At 31.8% G+C, this 21,841-nt stretch overlaps 4 protein-coding genes across 8 annotated transcripts in view; 1 reads left to right on the top strand and 3 right to left on the bottom strand.

Annotated features, from left to right (window-relative positions):
• LOC132752607 (ras GTPase-activating protein 3-like) overlaps positions 1-1,172 on the bottom strand; it is a 31,344-nt gene extending 30,172 nt beyond the window's left edge. For both annotated transcript variants that reach the window (XM_060742946.1, XM_060742945.1), the window contains exon 1: positions 1,025-1,172. In XM_060742946.1, the coding sequence (XP_060598929.1) occupies positions 1,025-1,079 (55 nt within the window). In that variant the 5' untranslated portion in view covers positions 1,080-1,172. The remainder of the gene's footprint in view (positions 1-1,024) is intronic.
• Positions 1,173-5,576: 4,404 nt separating this feature from the next.
• On the top strand, positions 5,577-8,134 carry LOC132752608 (potassium voltage-gated channel protein Shaw-like). The gene is made up of 2 exons (XM_060742948.1): positions 5,577-6,101; positions 6,443-8,134. The coding sequence occupies exons 1-2, from the start codon at positions 5,622-5,624 to the stop codon at positions 7,289-7,291; spliced, it is 1,329 nt and encodes a 442-aa protein (XP_060598931.1). The 5' UTR covers positions 5,577-5,621; the 3' UTR covers positions 7,292-8,134.
• Positions 8,135-8,158: 24 nt separating this feature from the next.
• On the bottom strand, positions 8,159-13,843 carry LOC132752609 (putative serine protease K12H4.7). 4 transcript variants are annotated; one of them, XM_060742951.1, is made up of 10 exons: positions 13,520-13,843; positions 12,854-13,035; positions 12,304-12,449; positions 11,994-12,089; positions 11,730-11,865; positions 11,397-11,511; positions 11,049-11,250; positions 10,627-10,717; positions 8,912-9,129; positions 8,159-8,362 (listed from the first exon to the last, which is right to left on the bottom strand). In XM_060742951.1, exons 1-10 carry the CDS (start codon positions 13,733-13,735, stop codon positions 8,250-8,252), a joined length of 1,515 nt encoding a protein of 504 aa, XP_060598934.1. In that variant the 5' UTR covers positions 13,736-13,843; the 3' UTR covers positions 8,159-8,249. The 4 variants fall into 4 exon arrangements, with proteins under 4 accessions (XP_060598934.1, XP_060598935.1, XP_060598932.1 ...); XM_060742952.1 differs by lacking the exon at positions 8,912-9,129 and adding an exon at positions 9,372-9,589 and having other exon boundaries at positions 13,520-13,842; XM_060742949.1 differs by lacking the exon at positions 10,627-10,717 and adding an exon at positions 10,357-10,456 and having other exon boundaries at positions 13,520-13,841.
• Positions 13,844-15,083: 1,240 nt separating this feature from the next.
• LOC132752610 (putative serine protease K12H4.7) lies at positions 15,084-21,283 on the bottom strand. The gene is made up of 10 exons (XM_060742953.1): positions 20,935-21,283; positions 20,616-20,797; positions 20,147-20,292; positions 19,789-19,884; positions 18,737-18,872; positions 18,401-18,515; positions 18,087-18,288; positions 17,677-17,776; positions 16,476-16,693; positions 15,084-16,241 (listed from the first exon to the last, which is right to left on the bottom strand). The coding sequence occupies exons 1-10, from the start codon at positions 21,148-21,150 to the stop codon at positions 16,129-16,131; spliced, it is 1,524 nt and encodes a 507-aa protein (XP_060598936.1). The 5' UTR covers positions 21,151-21,283; the 3' UTR covers positions 15,084-16,128.
• Between the last annotated feature and the right edge of the window lie 558 nt (positions 21,284-21,841).

Below are 21,841 nucleotides of genomic sequence, written 5' to 3' on the forward strand. Positions count from 1 at the left end.
TGAAGTCCAATATATCAGACGTTACAGGCTCTTGTAGTTGATGTCTGTCAAGCTCGACGGCTAATATCTATTGCACTTAAAAGCATAGCAACGTCCAAACTGGTTAAGTAAAGAGCTTTACAGAGTGGTTCCAAATTTTTGAATGGAAAAAATTATATATATTTGTACTCCCTGTTGGTGCATGGGCAAATAATTCGTTAAAAAGTTAAAAATATTTCGTTTGAAACTTTTGACTCATTCAAACGCCTGCATTTGAATAAGCCAATGAGATTTTGCGCACTGTGTGATGGCCATTTGTTTATTGGCTGTATAAGGAATATAATTAAATAAGAGGATTTAATCGTGATTTTATGGATGTGACAGTTTAATTATTTTGTTAAAAGGTGTTTATTTTTCATAAATAGGTCAAAAGTAATGTAAATATATTTTGTCTAAATTGTTTTTTTAGTTCCACAAGATTTTCTAGCGGAACATGCTATGGGTTTTTGAGCAACTTCGATATGATGTTGCTTTGCCCAAAAACAAAAATACATTGTATCTCAAAGCGACGTCATATGATATATCATATATTTAGGATGAGTGAGCCAGTGTATATAATGTGATCTTCACTGTAAGAATGTCAGATCATTTTATAATTATAATATTATGTATATGAAAAACCTTCACTTCTTAATCCACGTATTTCCCTGCACATTAATAAAAGTAACAAAATGCTGGGTTTTTTCTCTCTTTTTTTCCAAATATTTTAGAAAGAAGGCAATATAAAATTATGTTCAATCATGTATTCACACTTTTTGTACAATTCTATTCTGAACTTTTAAAAATAAAACATACTTTTAAAGCAGACGAACAGATTTACATGTGAATTAATCAAAGTTTTAGCTATCCGAAAATATATCTACCCGAGCACTGGTGCGGTATTTAATAAAATTGTTCACATCTGTCATACCGTTGACTGGCAATAATAAATTTCTACGATAACAAAGAACTTATGAAATTTCTAAATATGAGAAAAGTAAAATACCGATTTTAACACGTAAACTCTCTGTTATTCGCACATCTTTGCTGGCCATCTTCATCCCATTTTTTGTGCGTAAAAAGAAGCCTGTCGTAATTATTGCGCGTGACCCGCTAAAAAATCTGTCACAACACGTCCTCAAACGGAGTTAAGTATTTTTCGTCATTTTAATTGCTGTCTTCCGTCAGTCAAAAGACAGATGTATAATATTCAGGAAACACATCCTTTAAGATACTCATCACAATATATCATAAAAGGAAAAAAAATCACTTCAGCACCCCTTGCCACGACTTGTATAACATTGTTCTTATATAGATAAGTATCCTAATTTGGTGTGCACTTTTCAGCATATGAACTACATGTAATTTCTACCTTGCATGTCTTAGTTCATCACTCATATAAAGAATCGAAAAAAGGATACTTTCATTTATTATAGGGTTGAATAACTAATTAATACTTGGGATAATAGTTCTCAATGACATCTATTAATGGTACGGCGTATATGATACTATCCCTTCTAGAAGTAATTTTTAAATATTGTGCAATTTTTCTATGGAATATTATTATATGTAAGCTAATGATATCCTAAGCATAAATAAATATATGTGTGTATATAAGTATACGTAATAAGTGATTGAGTAAATTGAGTAAAAAGTAAATTTAGGTTGCGAGTTGTGAACAATATGTTTAAAATACATATATGTACATAATGTAGCTTAAAGTTCACATGTACAATGTAGCAATACTAAGCCGCATATTTGAAAAAGTCAAACAGTTTCTCCTGTGATATTTATAAGTAGACTTATGTCAATCAAAACATCACCCAAAAAATATAAACAATGCCTTCTTTAGCCGTTCTTAACAATGACAATATCTGATCATCCGTTTTTTCTTCTTCAACACGTATTACTAAACATTAATTAAGCACTTTAGATAATTAAGAGTCCACTTGAATTGCTTATTGAACATCGGAAAACAATGCATATAAGTCTCAGATATAGTCACAGTTCCCACTCACAATAAACATTAACTATAACAAATTAATATGTAGTTTGTGGAGTCATTCACTAGTTATTTTGACAAAGATTCATTTAATTCACTAGAAACTGTGTGTTTCTAAAATGCAGATCGAATGTAAAGATGACTGTTGAACACTGTACCACGGCTTGATGGACTTTTGTACCAGATGTATTACATCTTATGTTGTACTTAAATCTGTATCTATAACCCATAACTGTTTCCAAAATATGAATTAAAAAAAAAGGACAACAGATTCGTTTCTCTGCTACAGATTCTAAATATCAATCTTATACAAAACAATTAAGGCAAAAATTAAATGTATGTCAAATGACAAACTGATATTTATACAGGATATTCAATTTTCATTTTTTTGCGGATATTGCAATTTGAAAGACTTCCCCTAAAACATTGTGCTTTGGCTGAATTTAGAAGAAAGTAGTCCGGCAAGACACAAGTGAAAATCCGGAATATAAGTTTCATTGCAGTAAAAATAAAAAAAAACGCATTTTTATTTCATCAATATTTACGAAATATTGTACAAACTGTGATTTTATTGCTCAATAACATCACTCTTTGGAGCTCGGATGCGGGGAATTATATCACGAGGGCGTAGCCCGAGTGATATAATGATGCGCGTCCGAACGACAAACGGTGATTTTATTAAGCAATAAAATCACCGATTTGGATATATTATTTCGCTGCCGTACTTGATATAATTGCTCCTGATTTGTTTCCGTACTTCAGCGCGTCACATTTTCGTGGTTACGTCACGTGTATAATGATTACGTCACATGTCTAAATATAGAACGTCAAACATTGATTGGAGTGAGACTAAAATCTCCTACGCAGTGATCTCTCCTTACAGGATTAGATTAAAGTAGCAATTGGGTTGGCGGTGAGGAGTTCGGGCCGTAGCTTAAACCGGTGCGCGGAGAACCACACTTAATACCGTATTCCGGTAAATACCGGACAAGATGCATGAATGATAAAATGCTAAAATCTTGCCTTTTTACCCAACAGAATGAACTTTAAAAGGCCTTATTCATCTTTTCACACCGATTTTCGTATGTTAATGCATGAAAAATATAATAATCGGAGAAAAAACGATATTTGTCTATTTTGTGATCATGAATTAAATTATCTAAAGGTACTGCTCTAATCCTGTAATGAGTTAAATCCCATTGATTTTATAGCATAACAAGAAAAGCATTGGTGCAAAGCATCAAAGGGCGTCCAAGCAAGAAATGCAGCAAGTGAAAACGAACTAGTAGACATCTGATGACCAATATTCTTATAAACTTTTCAATGGTGAATTGGTTTTTACCAGAATTGTATATCATTTATGGGCAGACAAAAGACAATGTTCATCATGAACTTTGGTAGTCATGCTAGAGATAAGAATATTGAATGTTTTTTTTCTCCACAGGAACTTGAAATTCTACCAATATTAACGATAATATCCAAAATATACAGGTCTATAATATCCAAAGTATACCCTCCTGTATGGTGTAAGTTTATTTATATCATAAAGAAGGTATTTTTGGATATTATCATTAATATTGGTTATTTGTTAGAATTTCAAGTTCATGTGGTATTTTCTTTGAAACATAAAAAATAGAAGTCAAAATGAACAAAGTCTGTTAATTGATTAATTGGGAGGTCAATCTACTATTTTAATGAATTACTTCAAAAACCTGTTCTTTGACCCACCTGAGTGTTTACATTCCTATCAATAAACCCATAACAACTCATGTTTAAAATTGCAGACGAAAGTTTCTGTTGTTAAAATGTCACAAAATGAATATTCCACTCATACTACCCTACACAGTAACCTAAAGAGACTTGCACAGCGAATAGGTTTTATAGTGTACTACTGCTAGACCTGTTAACCAAAATAAAACATTTAAAGTTATGAACTAGGTCTATTTAAATATTCACGGTGCAACCAGGGCCGTAAAAAAGAAAACCAGAGAGACCTACGGAAAAAACAATTTCTATGATACAACAATTCGTAAAAATGGCCTACTTAATTTTTTACTATACATGTATATTTATAGAGTGCATTAATTGTTTGAATATGTTTCTGCAAAATTCTCCAGTCATAGCGCAACAGGAATGACCGCTTAGTTAAACTAGAACTACTTCTATAAATAGATTTTCGGACTTTCACAATGTTAAGGTCATCATTCTATTTATAGGTACAGCAGTAACATACATAATAACCCACATGATTAATAAAAAAACCCGAAGATCGCGATTAATTGAGGGATAAGATAATTTCATTTGAATATGTTTGCATTGCGAAATTCTCCAGTTCGCTATTCATTATGCATATCGCAACATTTCATGTTTCCTCATACCAATCGGAATGATCGGCTATTTTGACAGACGAAAACGCCCGAGAAGTTGCAATTGCCCTTTCTCATTCCATAAGGGGCGTCGACGCCAATAACACACACTTTCGGTTCTTCTATGTTTAATAGGGAAAATGCAGGTCGTGTAAGAAATCTCAATATATCATTTATCAGTACATAGTAAAGTTAATATTTGTATGGATTACCTGAGGTGCATATGATCATGATAGGCCTGATGATATCGCTTATCGGTACAATTGAAACATTTTTATTATATATATTTTTCTTCCTACGTTGCGCAAACAATTTAGAAATAACTGCAATTTTATTTTAAGGAATGCGATGTCACAGACAAGAAAATTACCGTGGACTTTGAACATTACACATCAATTTATTAACAATCACTTTTTTAGCAGTGACATTAAATAAGTAAATAAAACGATAAGAAGTCAAACACTAATGGATATTGGTGTTCTTTAAGCAATATTGCAGAAAAATTTACCATAAACAAGTTATTTAGTCATATTTTAATAGGTGAATATAAAAGGTTAGCAGGGACATGATGTAATGTTCCAGTTTTTAGTAAAAAAATCACTTTAATATGGAAACTAATCTAATACAATAATGTAATAACTATCTATTGCATAAAATCAACCAACATCCAGCTATATTGTATTCATTTCATGAGGTAATGAGTGACAAGCATGTATGAATGCCGCCATCATACATACGAAGATAAATATTTCTAAGAAAAGATTACAGGATTGATTATATAATTATCATAGACTCATAACATTTTTGAAAGTACCCGTATGTTAGTTGTAAAAAATGAAGTACAATCGAGGGTTATGGTTGGCCCAACATATCGGTCAATCAGAATTCCAGAAATATTTAGACATTTTTTGAGTCATTATATCATCTCATTAAACGTTTAGACATGTAATATTTAGGAAATGACCATCAATGGATAATGTAATCCCATTGGGTTATGTAACAATCTGAATAATTTATTGTTTTCTCTGATCTCCTGTAAGGTTCGATACTTGACAGCTTTCCATATCCGGTGATATTTAAATGTCATTTACTAATTGATAAAATGCCAGTGAGCTGCTTGCTTACATGATATTTTTATCTTCGTCAGTTGTTCTGTATGGTACAGAATTTCAGCATAAGTCTAACCGAGACTAGCTCGATTTTGTTGCCGGAAATTCTCTTTCTAGTCAAGTGATATGGCGCAAAGAAAATCTTTGGAGAGCAGTGCATTAGTAAAGTTAAATATTGGTGGAACTATTTTTAAATGTTACGCGGAAACATTGAAGACTTTTCCAGACTCTAAATTGGCACGTCTAAACGATAATAAAAAAGGCGCGTTTGATTTCAAAGAGGAAGAATACTTTTTCGATCGAGATCCGAATCTTTTTTCATACATTCTCGATTCGTACCGTAAAGGCGCAATTCACTTACCAAAGGAGATCTGCGGTACTACTTTCAAAGCGGAACTGGAATTTTGGGATGTTTCTCCGCGTCACGTTGCTTCGTGTTGCTGGGAGGCTTTATATAGGAGTGAGGATGATAAACAAACTATGGACACCCTTATTCAGAGGATACAACAGAACCCGAACATGCTTCTTATGCAAGAAGAGAAGTTGACATTGAGGGCAAAACTTTGGCTGTTCTTTGATGAACCAGGATCATCGAAACTTGCATTGGTAAGAGATTTTTCTTTCAGAACTACTTAAAAGTTTTTAATAATCCTGTTAAAATATGATTACATAATTTTGTATATGTTAAAGTTTAAATACGATTACATTATTTGGTATGTTATAATGAAAGACACATATATATTTACATCTAGGTAAATGGACATTACAACAGTATAAATAATATTTACAATGATTACATGTATTTTAAAATTAACTTATTCTGACTAACAAGCTTACATGGCTATCTTAGGCATTTTCCCTTGACATAAATTTAATGGATAGATATTGACGTAAATTGTTCATTTGTTTTTTATATTCCATCTATAATTTGTATTTAACATTTATAGGTGTGGAGTATATTTATATCATGTGTGATAATCACATCGATTCTCGTCGATTTCGTATCTACAATCGAGATGTTCCGAGAGCATGTATCCGATTCTCAGTCAAGACTTTTTTCAAAGTTTGCTGATACGGTGCATATGAAGAACATCACCCTTGACAGAATACTCAACATGAAGCCCTGTAATGAACTGCTAATAACAAACGTGGTTTTACATGTGATTCTGACGTCAGAGCTTGTCGTGAGTTTCATAATCTGTGAAGACAAAACAGTGTTCAAGAGTTGTGTGTTTCGGCATATTGCTTTCTTTGGCTACCTATTCTATTGGATTTCGTTAAGTATCAGTTTAAATCTTGTAGATTTGGATTCCATGTACGCCGTTATAGCATGTTTCATTTTCAATTATTTGTCAATATTCCGATATGCTCGTCTGTTTTATCTAACAAGAAGCGTTCCGGTTTTCCGTATCTTACGTTTAACTTTCGAGGCATCTAAGCAGGAACTAAAAATGCTTGTATTTCTATTGGCAATGCTTGTGTGCGTATTTGGATATGTCATGTTTGCTGCTGAATTTACACAAAATGCAACAATTACAAACGCCTTTGTGACAGTTTATTGGGCATTGATAACTATGACAACAGTTGGATACGGCGATTATGTTCCTGTAACTGCTGCGGGTCACGTGATTGCTGGAGCATGCGCAGTGTGTGGTGTAATAGTCCTTGCATTACCGGTTGGGATAATTGTTTCCAAGTTTTATAAGTACTATGCATTCTACGAACTTACCATGAAACGGCCAAAAACAATTATTGATAGCCTTATCACGGCAAAAGACGGTGGATCGAAAGATTAAAGGTCCTTATGCCTTAGATATGGTTTCATTTTTATTTTTCAAAAACTTTTCTTTTTCAAACAATTTCCAAAACGCTAATCATTTGCCAGATAGAAGAACTTTGCTATATTAGCAATTGATATAATTGATATAATTATATAGTGGAATGTTATTTTGTATGCAAGTCAAAATACTTCTTTGTTTTCATTTTGCTACCTTTATGACACATTACTGCATGTTAAGCGCTATTTCCGTCAATTGTTAAACATCTAACATGCTCTGAATCCATTATTAAAACACATATGCTTGACATTATTAAATACATAAATAAGTAAGTAAATAAATAAATAAATAAATAAATAAATAAATAAATAATATGGATTTCTGAGGCATAACGTGCCTTCAAGACAAATTATGTTGATTCTATTGTTTGATACAAAATATATGTATATTTACGTAAAACGAATCGTCAGCAAGAGATATAAATAAGATAATAAAGACAGGTGTATTTTTTATTTTTATTTTCTATCTTTTGTACAATTAATGTGTTAATGTAACACAAATGCTTGATGTTAATTAAAGTGTAGCGGAACATGGTCTGTAAAATAGTTTTTTCCTTTTTATGTTATTGTCAAAATAATTTTAGTTTCCAGTAAATTTTATTTACAAAACAAAACAAACAAAAAATGTGTACATTGTATAATATTGTCTTGCATTTCAGCATCATCCATTGTTAAGTAAGGATTGTAAGAATTGCATGTTAGAAAAATGTTATGCTAATTATTTTATGCAATTAAATGCTTTAAGTAACAAGAATTCTAGTTCAAAGGTGCATATTCTGTTCTGTAAAATGTTTTTTCTCGGCACTTACAAAACAACTGAGTTATTCGCCTTCCTTTATTACACGAAGTGAATATTTTGTTCGAATATATATATATTTAAAAATATGAAAGTTGAATTAATATAAAATAAATTTGAATTAGTTATTAGCTAGCCAAGATCCGATGGTTTTTGAGATCTTGGATCTAGCAGCTGCCAATTGAGGCGGGTCTTTGGAGGAAGGTGGATACATGTCAGCACAGTGCGCAGTCCCTGAAAAAAGAAATTATCAACAGTATTAAAATAATCATTTATACATGTGGATATAATATTGTAATGTTGATTTCTAACATAATTGTTATAATGATAATAATAATTCAATGTATTTAATAATAATAATAATAATAATAATAATAATAATAATAATAAAAATAATAATAATAATGATGATGATGATGATGATGATGATGATGATGATAATAATATAATTATAATAATAATAAACTCTTTATTTAACGAAGGTAGCTTATTAATTAAGAAAATACATAAAAAATAACACATTTAATTACAAAATCTTATTGTCAAAAAGGCCTTCAATAAACATAAACATAGACACATAACAAGCAATAATAATCTTATAATCTTTTTATTATAACATAGTACGTGGTACTTAGTCTTCACAAAGTGACACGGTAATAAAAATACTTTGCTAAAAACCCAAAATCATTATGTTATATAAATGAACCGCCCTTTTGTAACTATTTTCACCGCCCGAAATTCTTTTACAACAGTCGTAAACAATTTAGGATATGATAACCTTACCCTCAATCAGAATGATTTCAATAACGTCTGAATACGGACCAGGCCAAGTTAAACCAGCATTTTTCCAAGGGTCCATCATTCCATTTACAAACACAGCTTTCGATATTGGTAGACTGAGGCCGCCATAAAATCTATTCGTTTGCTCACTGTTATCGATAACCTCACTTCCGCCAAATATAAATGGCGGGAAAACACTAATACACTGATCGGTGGTATAACTGGAATAAAAGGGATGACGAATCTGAATTTTTTGCTCATGATTTATTGAGTTTTACACCTGTGATGTTTAGATGTAAAGGTTGATGAAATGGACACTTCAGCAAGTTGAAAAGAGGAAGGAATTCATTGGACAGTTACGGAATGGACCCAGATAAATCATTCTGATTGAAGGTAATTTCAAAATGTAAGAGCAAGACAAACATATGTAAGGTACAACATTATCTTAATTTCTGCAAATTACCGTCAATGAGAATGATTTCTATGTGTCTAGAAGATGGCGTCTTTTCTAGAATGCTGACACTCTTCCATGGATCAACAATTCCATTTACAAATATCGCTTTCGATAACTGCACGTTTAAGCCGCCATAGAATCGATTTGTTTCATCAGAATTATCCGAAACTTGTGACCATCCATATCTTGGCGGAACAAACACTGAATCACATTGATCCGTTGTATAACTATCATTTAAAAAAAACATTTCTATTGCCATAAGATTAATAATATTTAGAACACAATTACTAAAACTTCCACACACCACTGCCGGTTCGAATTCAATTACGGAAGTTGAATTCGTTTTCGTTAGGAAACATGTACAAACGATAATAGTATACACATGGCTTTAACGTAGCAATAATAAAATAAACAACCTGACCTATACAGTATATTTTAAAACCACATGTACATGTTATCAATCAAATATGCATAATTATATTGATGATGTCTAAGGGAATTTTTAAGAAACATTATTTTTTGTGATTGAATAAGTACAGAAATAATAACAAAATCAATCGTTTTCCTTGCTTAGAAATCACATAGAATGTGCGGTAAGCAATAACCTGGCCGATAAATTTGATTTTTTTAAAGGAATGAAAAAAACCATCATGATCATTTGGTTCTGATCCAGATATTTCATTAGTGAAGACAGGGCCTGGTCATGAGTGTGTCTGACTCTGAAAACAGGGATCAATCCGGATCATGCCATAATTATACAAGGGTAAAGGGTCATGACCATCTTTTCTCTAATAATACTAACTGGTACTGATAAGTCAGAACGCTGGAACGTTTCAAGCAAGCGCAGACCCAAAAATGATTGATTTCAATTGCATTACTTTCTTTCTTTCTTTCTAAATTTAGTCGTTGAGGAAAACTTTTATCTGTAGATACATTTTGAACCTACTTTATATTCATAATTCTAGTTAAATACAAAATAGAAAGTATCCCTTACTTAAACGGGAACAGAAACCATTGACTAAAAGGCTGTTTCGGTGACCAAGAGCTCTGTATCCATCCAAACTCAGAGCAAGTTTGATAAAGCCACTGCCTGCCTAAAAATGATTAAAGATAAAAATAAACCTAGATCAAATGCATGCCCCTTGTTAACAATGGCCCATCAATCAGGAGTTGGCTGGACTTTGTACAGTCAACGTTGTATTTTAGATCTTTTCTATGTTATTGTTATGACCATGCATTCAAATGGTAACTTGAAATTGCTTACTTCCATTCTAAAATTCCAAAGGGTTGTTTAAACGAATATGAACTCTGAATCCACCCAAACTCCGAGCATGTTTGATAAAGCCATTGTCGATCTGTCAAAATGAGAGAGCACTAAGTTCATTGCCTATAAAGGTGAAAATGATCAAATACTTCAACAGAACAAACGATTTTTACTTAAAAACGACAACATTTGAGATCAACGACATCTGATGTACAATTCTTATGTTTAAAGACGCAATGGAAATGAATTACACGACCTCCCTAATGAATAGTTTTTATTGAAAACGTTATACCTTTGTAATTTCTTGTACTTTTATATGAATAACCTACAGAGAATAATTCTGTTTTCAAGGTATTGGCTGATTAATAATGATTCTTCTGTAGTCATGTAATCGACAAAAGTAAAAATAGATTTTCACTCACTTCCTTTTGCCGAAACACTTCCCCACTCTGTATGGTTGAGGGAGTTCGCTAGTTTATTGTATCTAAGGTTCAAACACTCCTTGCCAAACGTGTCAAGAATGAGTGAGTTGACGTCAGCATAACGCTGTATATTGTCGCCTCTACTTTCGTCAGTCATGATGTCACAAACTGTTTTAATCGTCAGATCAGTCCCCTGTTTACCCTACATTACATAAAATGCATAACATTTTTAACTTTTTAAAATTTAAATATTTTCGATTATTTCTGGAATTTCATATTTAAAATCCGATCTTCAGCTTAAGTGACAGTCGAAACCTGGGAATGAATAATATTAAAATTTTGACATACCAAAAACTCTCTATTATCATTGTTATATTGCACAACCCCGGCAAAATTTGAGGCCAAATTGTTGAAGAACACGGACAGGTCAAGTAAAGCGTTATGGTCGATTTTATCACAAAGCCTGAAAGTATAGCCATTATTATATAAATTATTAACATATTTATTTAACTTTTATATCAAAAATGTTGTTTAGGTAATAAATATAATTTATTTTGATAATTTTTTAGACCAATCAGTCAATCACATAAAAAAAAACATTTAAAAAAGTAAAATACAATGCAAGTGGAAAAAAAAAATGAATTATTTTTTAAAGAGGCCGATCGAAGTCTGAATTCGAACCTAAATATTTTCTGCATTAATACCCTCTTGTCCGGCTGTCCCCACCAGTCATACATACGTGTAGTGGCATTTCTAATCTCTGTAGAACAGTCAGTGTTGTAGTTATCAAGTGCCTCGCCAACCCCGACATAATAATCTGAAAGAAAACGAAATCCTTCGCAGAGAAACAATATTGATTTCTGACATTTTATCGGACTTCACACACACAAGTTTTCAAACAAAAGTTTATGTCTATATTCTTGTATAAATAGTTATTAAATATACCTTGAAATTCCATCATAGCCACCATGGGGGCACTAGATGCAACTGCTCCGTCAATTAGGTACGGGTAGCGGGATCTAGCCCAAGCTGCCAATGAACCTGCAATATGAAGGTAATATAACACTAAATGTGTTTCCATTAATTTTACATTAATTAGAATTACGATGCTAGTTAATTACATGTAATCTTTGTTATTTATTTAAACTAATTACTATTTTTATTTTTCAGCTTTTCATGATACATGTTTATTAAGAGGAGTTTCCCTGGCGACAGTCCTTGCATTACAACATTTGAAACAATAACATTCGCCTACCAGCATAAGATCCTCCGAACAATATAACACTACTGTTTTGTAGATATTGATATATGTATAGTTTCTTGAAGTAGGTGACGAATTGTGCAATATCCGCTAGAGCCTGTTTCGAACTAAGGTACTGCAAGTTCGGGGTGCTCAAGTCCCTAAAATATACAAGTCAAACATAATTGTAGTTTGTATTAAAATAAAATGGAAAAGCCAGACCCCACCTACCCCCTCCCGGAAAATAGCGAAAAAGTAACTATATTGCTCATAAATATCTAGAAATATGACCTTTCAAATTTTAATCACTACTGGCCATGAAGAAGCTCAATCCTTAAGAACTGCACAGTTATACCTTTTAGTCGTTTTGATGACTTCACTAGTTCCAGTTTCTTGTCCTTAAATATCTCTCATACTATATATGCACTATAAAAGTTTAGATGTTTGTTTTAAATTATGACGCGTCTTCTTTTGTAACACGTGTATATGATTGTGTTGAACATAATTTAACTATATACGACCAAAACTGTTTAGGTAAAACACTTTTAGTTTTATAAAATCTTACGGAACAGGATGGCTTTCACCGTAGTATCGGTGTTCTAAAAGAACAAGGAACGCGCCATGATCACGTGCATATTGTTGCCATGCGCCATCGACTAGCCACGCGGGATTTGCCTCCGATTCTCCACCTAACATTATAAAAATAGGCCCTCCTGCTCTAAATGTGACATTGTTAACAAAATAACGCTGAAAATATAGAAAAAACACATTTATTTATCTGTTTGACAAGGAACATGATGTCGCCATATAGTAACAGTGAATATTAAAGTGCTAAAAAAGGCCATTAAACTGTTTACTATATATACCAATGAAATATTTAGAAATATTGATGAAATAAAATGTTTGTTTTTTTTTTCATTCCGTATTTCCACTGTAAAATTTATTTTTCACTGCAGTGAAACATATTTTCCGTATTTTCACTGGTGTCTTGCCGGACTTCTTTCTTCTAAATTCAGCCAATACACAAAATTTAAGGGGAAGTCTTTCAAATTTTAATGTCAAAAAGGAAGAGAAATAGTGCATAATAACAGACAATCAAGTTTCCCTTTAAATACAGGATTTATTTTCAATTTTATTTAATGAAAATTATCATACTTCACTCGTGATTTATAGAAGAAACTTTAATATCCTCTATGTTTCTAAAACATTTGAAACTTATAAAAATAATTACTTGTTTCCAGTATCTAAAGTCGCTTCCGTCAAAATGGTTGACCTTCTGAAATTCGTAGAATTGCTGATCCGGGAGTTGAACTCCTTTCGGTACATATGGAGCCCCAACTTTACCCCCTTCTGGCCGACCATTAAACATCCATGCACCAATGGTGTGACACTGTACAGTTAATATCACAAGGAAAATAAGCCAGTTTTCCCTTCTTCCGTTCTCCATTTTTTAATTTCCGCGAAAGTAAATGATACACACAAACAATATTTCCATAAGATATTACTATTTTAAAATTGGTTTTGTGTCATTTAAATGGATTTAGCTGTATATATATACAAAAGATACGTTATAATTGTTCATGCTGTTATCTTTATTTTGTGTTTATATTAAAGATAATTTTATCAAATAATATGAATTGGTCTTGTGATGTAAAATAAGGACAAGTGTTCTTGTTTTTGAAAACATAGTTTATCAAAACAACGTTAAACAAAGATATGCATACTTTCTTTATGCATTCCTTTCTCATTAGTTGTTTTTGAATAGGAAGAAACTGATTTATAAACGTATATCAACGTACGTTATGTCCTGCGCTAGTATTTAAACTTTTCTATTACATGTCATATTATATTCAATACTATTTGATGAATTTGTATTACTGAATAGGAAACATAGATATGTCGAACGCAATAAGATATGATGTCAGTTAAAAAATTATTTTTCGCTCCAGTGTAATAAAATATCATCCTCTTATACGAGCATGATAATATACTAATGTTTTGTCCATTATTGTTTTGACTGTAAGTAATTTGTTGTTTAGGCACCTGTCGGTTCGAACTGTAACTGCACGTCTGTGCAATGAATCGTACACTATACCACAATGATTCAATCAAAGTTATGATGTAAATTCATTTGTTATAGATAAAAAGTCTGGAAGATAGTATATTCCTCGGAAGCAAGGCAACCTCATAAATATGAAATTTGACGACTTGATTTGATTGAGTCTATTCATAAGTGATAATGAACAATGAAACATGCTTATAACGAATCAATGGATACAAAAATATGCATCGTGATATCGGAAATTCGTTGTATCCATACAACGAAATTTCGTTATTATCTTTAGTTATACAATGTAACTTACTTCGTATGCAACTGCTTTAATTAATATGTACATGTACATGTATCTATTTAAAGCATACTAGGGACATATATATTAAAAAAAAAACTCAGAATACATGATGAAAAGTTTAATCAATGATTATGAACTATGTTGGGTTTATTTTTTGTTTTGTTTTGAGCTCTACTTTTTACATTTGTTTGCATGTTTTTCACGATAAGTTTTCATATTGATTTAAAATATTATCATTAACTACACATTTTAAACTACACTGTATGTGATATTTGATATATGTGATATTGTATATTCAATCTAACAATCAGTATTAATACATAAGTTGTGCAGACTTTCAGCTCCACTTAATTTACTTTTGGCGCCATATGACATAATCATTCAAAGCTGATTTCCCAAGTCGATTCCACTTTGTGAGTGAATAAAATACAAAATAATCACTAATAACATAGATGACAAGCCTTTACTGACATAACAAATTAAAAAATAACAAACAAAAAATGTATTTGTAAAAGTATAAAACCAAAATAAGACAAATTGATCCTTCAGTTTAATAACAGTTGTAATGATTTTTTATGTTAACATCACTTATAATCCGATCTATTATCTTTCTATAGCTCTTTAAATTTATTCTAAAATACTACCGAGAAACATTTTTTCTCTCTGATATTTTATTTGGTGTCCAACTATAAAACAAGCAGTTTTACAAACGAATCAACTTACATTATTTATAAATATTCTCTTTATGAAACAAATTATTTTCTCATATATAATCAAATAATTGCATCGTGCGAAAAGATATTAAGAATAGTGAGGTTTCGTCATCATCAAGCCTTTGAAAAATGATTGATTAAATTAATTTTTAAATATATTTTACGTGAAAAAGTCAAAGCATTTAATAAATATAAAGTAATATTAAGTTAACAATTAAATATAAGCATCACTATACATATTTATATTGACATTAAATTTTGTTCTCGTTTATCTTGGGATGGAAATATACACGAATATTTTATAGCGTCGTATATATATTAATGTACGTTATGAATAATGACAAATGATCAATATGTACATGCAAGATCTTTGTGTAAAAGTTTTAAAATATTACTGTTGTTAATGGATTTGTTTACCTTCTTTTCATTGAAATTTCATATACCTTTTTACAATGCAATATTTCCATAGAAACGGAAGTAACATTTCGCGCATGCGCTTTCTGTGTTCATAAGCCACAAAAATTGAAATATATCAGTTTTTTAACGGAACAAATTTATTGAGTTTGTATGAGCATGTCTATGACTAGTGTCCTGCAATCTTTGTACAATTACATTTTCATGTCATTGTTGGACTGCCGTGTAACCGATTTACCGCTAGACCATATCTTACCGTATTTTTCAGATCGTGCAGTCTTTTTGGATATCGGTTACGAAAAAGGACCAGTAGTAATCATTGTAGTTATTTACATAAGAAACTACGTCAAAGGTAAAACAAATTAGTTATTAGCTAGCCAATTTCCGATGGTTTTAGAGATCTTGGATCTAGCAGCAGCCAATTGAGGCGGGTCTATGGGGGAAGGTGGATACATGTCAGCACAGTGCGCAGTCCCTGAAAATGGAAATTTCAATTTATTTATATCATACAAATATATTTCACATAACAGGTGTATACAATAAGAAAAATAAAAAAGTTTATTAATTTATATCCCTATGTTTTTTTTCTGTTCACAATTAAAATTTCGATCTGAACTTAATAATCTTGTGTTAAGAGAACACTTACACTTAAATGCTTTATAGTCTCGAATTATTTCACAAAAGATAGAAAATAATAAAAAGATTTTACCCTCTATTGAAATGATGTCAATGTCTCTTGAAAAGGGACCAGGCACGGTCAAACTAGCTTTTACCCAAGGGTCCATCATTCCATTTACAAACACAGCTCTCGATATTGGAAGACTTAGACCGCCATAAAATCGATTCGTTTGTTCACTGTTGTACAACACCTCACTTCCGCCATATATGCACGGCGGGAAAACACTTACACAAAAGTCCGTCGTTAGACTACAATGGGAGAAAGTTTTGATTAGAGGATATGCTTTTGCTGTTGACAGAACTCGTTGTTAATATACACAGAGGTGCACATTGTATAAAAATCAAAATATGCTTATGTAACTTTCGAAATCATATAGTTTATCAGGTACGTATATTAACATACGTACCTGAGTTTATTATGCATTTAAATGATTATATGGCTTGCAAAAAGAGTCATGAGTTTGCAAATAACTATTACTCCGAATGAATTCTTCGTGTTTATAAGTGATAGAAAATATTGCTCTTTTACATAGTAATTGTCTTCTCTGTAATTAATTATTCTCGCCAGGAAATACGTTCGCCATGTTTTTCATATTAATATATATATGATTTCGTATCAAAATTAAATGATTCTTTTAACAATTTTGAATTTCTACCTCAGAGCTGCATCGAAATTCAGCTCAAGCTCGAAATTCAACTTCGAATGATTTTGAATTTCAACCTTAGAAGTCAGCGCTTGCTCTTCAGTACTGGTTGAGAGGTGTATTTAGTTTATTATAATTATATTTCATTGAATAATGTACATATAGATCAATATGGATCAATCTAACATATTCAATTCTTTATAATATGCAGAAGGCTTAGTATTTTGAAGAAGATTACTGTTTACTGTTTTAAAACCATTTCAAACAGCAAAGGTAATATTGAAATGTCTTACAGGGTCAGTTGTTCGAGAATGATAATATACATCTAAGATAACAAACGAACAAAGTGTTTGCAATGACAGAGATCAAAACAATAAACAATTGTAACATTCAGATGTTTACACATGGCAGAGCAAGGCACAATCGGAAAATCTCGACTATTATTCACAATCATCTTTTGAATGAAAGAAGGTCTATCACGTGACTGAAGCAGATGGTGTAATCTCTGTATAATATGTAACGAATGCACTTATTTTGAATGATTAAGTATACATTGTTCATATCCATTATTCTAAAAAAGTCACTTACTTAAAAGGAAAGTAAATCCACGCACCGAATGGCTGTTTCGGTGACCAAGAGCTCTGGATCCATCCAAACTCCGTGCAAGTTTGATAAAGCCATTGTCTACCTAAAGATAACCAAAGTTCGTGGTCGAACATGTCTCTACAAATTTTTCAACAATGACTTTATTCATTTACATTTCAGTGCACTTATGTACAAGTTGTCTTTTTACGTTACGGCACAATCACCCCATTGTTTTTAAAAAAAAATATTTTAGATATGCTATTTACTGCTAGAGTTGCAAGTGATGCTTGATTTAAATCTGTAACTCTAAACAGTGTTAATGATGTTATATATAATGAGTGTAACAGAATGCCTCGAACATTTCAAAAGATTTCTTTAGTAATACACAAAAATCTAAGCAGATTTTCACTCACTTCCTTCTGCCGAAACACTTCCCCACTCTGTATGGTTGAGAGAGTTCGCTAGTTTATTGTATCTAAGGTTCAGACACTTCTTGCCAAACGTGTCAAGAATGAGTGAGTTCACATCAGCATAACGCTGAATACTGTCACCTCTACTTTCGTCAGTCATGATGTCACAAACTGTTTTTATCGTTAGTTCAGTCCCCTGTTTACCCTACATTACATAAAATATATATTAATAAAACAGAATTCAAAAGTTCTGTATGTACATTTGTATGAGAATAAAAAAACTTACTCAAATGTGAAATATGCATTATTTGACATACCAGAAACTTTCTATTATCATTGTTATATTGAACGACACCGGCAAAGTTTGAAGCCAAATTGTAGAAGAACACAGACAGGTCGAACAATGCTTCATGGTCGATTTTATCACAGAGTCTGAAAAGACATTGTAAATCACACACATGTAAGTCATCAAGTTTTCAACAGGTCACGGCACTAACAACATCATAAACGAAGTATCATAAAATACATTAACATGTTAAAACTCATTATGTCGTTTGTAAAAATTCAGGAGTCAATTACACGTCAAAATGAGTAAACTTGTGTGACCTGACTCATATATCTCTAACAATAATTGTTTGTTACTTTACTCGAACCTGAATATTTTCTGCATTAAGACCCTCTTGTCCGGCTGTCCCCACCAGTCATACATACGTGTAGTGGCGTTTCTAATCTCTGTAGAACAGTCAGTGTTGTAGTTATCAAGTGCCTCGCCAACCCCGACATAATAGTCTAAAAGAAAACAAGTAAAATGGTTTCCTGCGGGGAACATTTTTAATGATATAAAGATATTTCATTTAACTATTTACAACATTGTTTGGGGGAATAAATATACGTTTGTATCAGGAATATAGTTGACAATAAACGATCAATATAGAATAAGGTCTTTGAAAACTGGTGACAGTTGAAGACCAGAGAAGGTCGAACATAAAACAATTATTTCTATTTAAGAAAATTATTAAATAGGCCTACCATTTTATGAATAATTCCGAGCAAAAAAGTAAACACACAAGTTTACGCAGAAAATATCTCTATTTATTATGGCAGATGCCACTACGTATATTTTAATCTTGTAGATTTTCAGTTTAAAGTTATAAACAATTTATTGTTTGTAAAATTTGAGATAGATATTAAAGAATCATTGAAAATTTTCAAACACATCATTCAAGTTTTTCCACCTTAAACGGTAAAATAATTATAGAAAATTAGAAATATCACGTAATATCTTTTTGTTCTTAATTAGGTGTAATTCGGACTAATTACCTAGAGGTAAATCCGTAACGTACCGGCAAACGGTATTTAGCTAGGTTTTCTAAAAGGTCAATTAACCAATCATGTCAGGTTTACAGATCGCATGCTCCTCCATGTACCGAAAACAGGTCATGTGCTCCTCCATGCCTCAAAAGTTAAACGCGTACCAATACCCTGCGGTCTGGAGACCACAGGGAATAAATACGCAAGCCACACAGTATAAAAGAACGTAGAATAACACAATCACCTTTACACTTTATTTCCTGATTTTAAATGTCAGTAAAATAGAAAGGATTTTGGCAATATATATTTTTATCGAATTTGGCCCTACACACGAGTCATAAAGCTGATACATTGCTTATGTTAAAATGCAAATATTAACAGATATCAAATATACCTTGAAATTCCATCATAGCCACCATTGGGGCACTAGATGCAACTGCTCCGTCAATAAGGTACGGGTAGCGGGATCTAGCCCACGCTGCCAATGAACCTGCAATATGAAGGTAATAGGCCACTAATTTTTTTCCAGCTTGCCAATAGTAAATTTGAATACGCGCTATGAAGAATAATATTGAATTATATTTACTTCAATGATGTACAATACTAACAACATCATTGTTTTAAATGTTGGCAATTTTATTGTACTCTTTTACTTTAACTTCTAATTATATATGAATTATTTTCTCTAACTTTCATTAGTAGAGTAATGTCCCCTGACGACCTTCTTTGCATTATAAAGTATTTTTGCCTACCAGCGTAAGAGCCTCCGAACAATATAACACTACTGTTTTGTAGATATTGGTATATGTAGAGTTTCTTGAAGTATGAGACGAATTGTGCAATATCCGCTAGAGCCTGTTTCGAACTAAGGTACTGCAGGCTCGGGGTGCTCAAGTCCCTAAAATATACAAGTCGTATGTATAGCGATAAAACTAGCTTTGCCATATCAAATAAAACAAACATGGAATTGTCAAGAGGAGAAATAACAATAACGAACAATATAATTTATTGCTCATAAAAATTTAGGAAAAAAACATCACGGCCATCCATAAACAGACTAATTCCAACTTCTGCAACATTTTCATTGACTTGTGGCATTTCACTTTTTTTTTTCAAGTTGCTAAAAAGTTTATACGTTTGTATCTTTTATATGTTGAAAATAATGTGACAGTATCGCCAAGATTATAACAATAGTAAATAATTTAGTTAAGTAAATCTTACGGAACAGGTTGACTTTCTCCGCAGTATCTGTGTTCTAATAGAACTAGGAACGCGCCATGATCACGTGCATATTGTTGCCATGCGCCATCAACTAGCCACGCGGGATTTGCCTCCGATTCTCCACCTAACATTATAAAAATAGGCCCACCTGCTCTAAATGTGACATTGTTAACAAAATAACGCTGAAAATATAAAAGTAACACATTTATTGTCAAGGTAAAACGTTTGGCAATATTGAAACAATGAATGTTAAAATGTAGAAGAAAAATTGGTAACCTCATGACATGGAAATATTTGAAATTGTAATTAAACTATTTACCTGTTTCCAGTATCTAAAGTCGCTTCCGTCAAAATGGTTGACCGTCTGAAATTCGTAGAATTGTTGATCCGGGAGTTGAACTCCTTTCGGTACATAAGGAGCCCCAACTTTACCCCCTTCTGGTCGACCATTAAACATCCATGCACCAATGGTATTAACCGAGTATGACAATATCACTAAGAATAAAACGCAATTTTCCTTGCTTCTGTTTTTCATTATTTATTTCCACGAACAAAACCTCTTCATATGAAAATTGATTTCATGACCTTCCACCGGTAAAATGTAAACGATTTTGTCACATTTAAGTTTAATAACTTAACTTCTATTTTTGATAAGTTATTATTATTACTGGTGATATCTGTAGTTGTGTACATGTTCAAAATAATTTTATCTACTTTTATAAATTGATATGGTGATAAATTAATGTAGGACAAGTATTTATTGTTTATAAATAAGTTTATCAAAATAGCTGTTCGTGACGTGCTATGACAACTGTTCTATATGGTAGTTGATTTATTACACTTTTGCGCATTGCGTTGTAACAATTGCATGTTATTCTGAGTATAATTCTTTGTTATCCTTTCAGATTTTTTCAATTTAAGTGTTTCACTTGGTATTTGTAAGATTTTTAAATTCTATGTTTTTATGCCTTTAGATCTCAGTGATTTTCCTTTAAATAAAATCCAGTTGACGCCAGCACAGACGATTTAGATCATCAGGAAATATCAGCAAAAGATAATTTGCAAGTTTGTTTATGACAGTAAATTCACTTCCTCATTTTGGTTTTAACAAAATCAATATAAAAATGAAAACAAATGCATGGATATTTAAGCAATGAAATTCAATATTACTATTCTAATTATAACTTTTATTGATATTTATTATAAACAATTTTACTCAAAATGAT

The sequence above is a fragment of the Ruditapes philippinarum genome, unplaced genomic scaffold (genome assembly GCF_026571515.1).
Source record: "Ruditapes philippinarum isolate M1 unplaced genomic scaffold, ASM2657151v2 ctg3292_1_1_1_1, whole genome shotgun sequence".
Taxonomy (NCBI): Eukaryota; Metazoa; Mollusca; class Bivalvia; order Venerida; family Veneridae; genus Ruditapes; species Ruditapes philippinarum.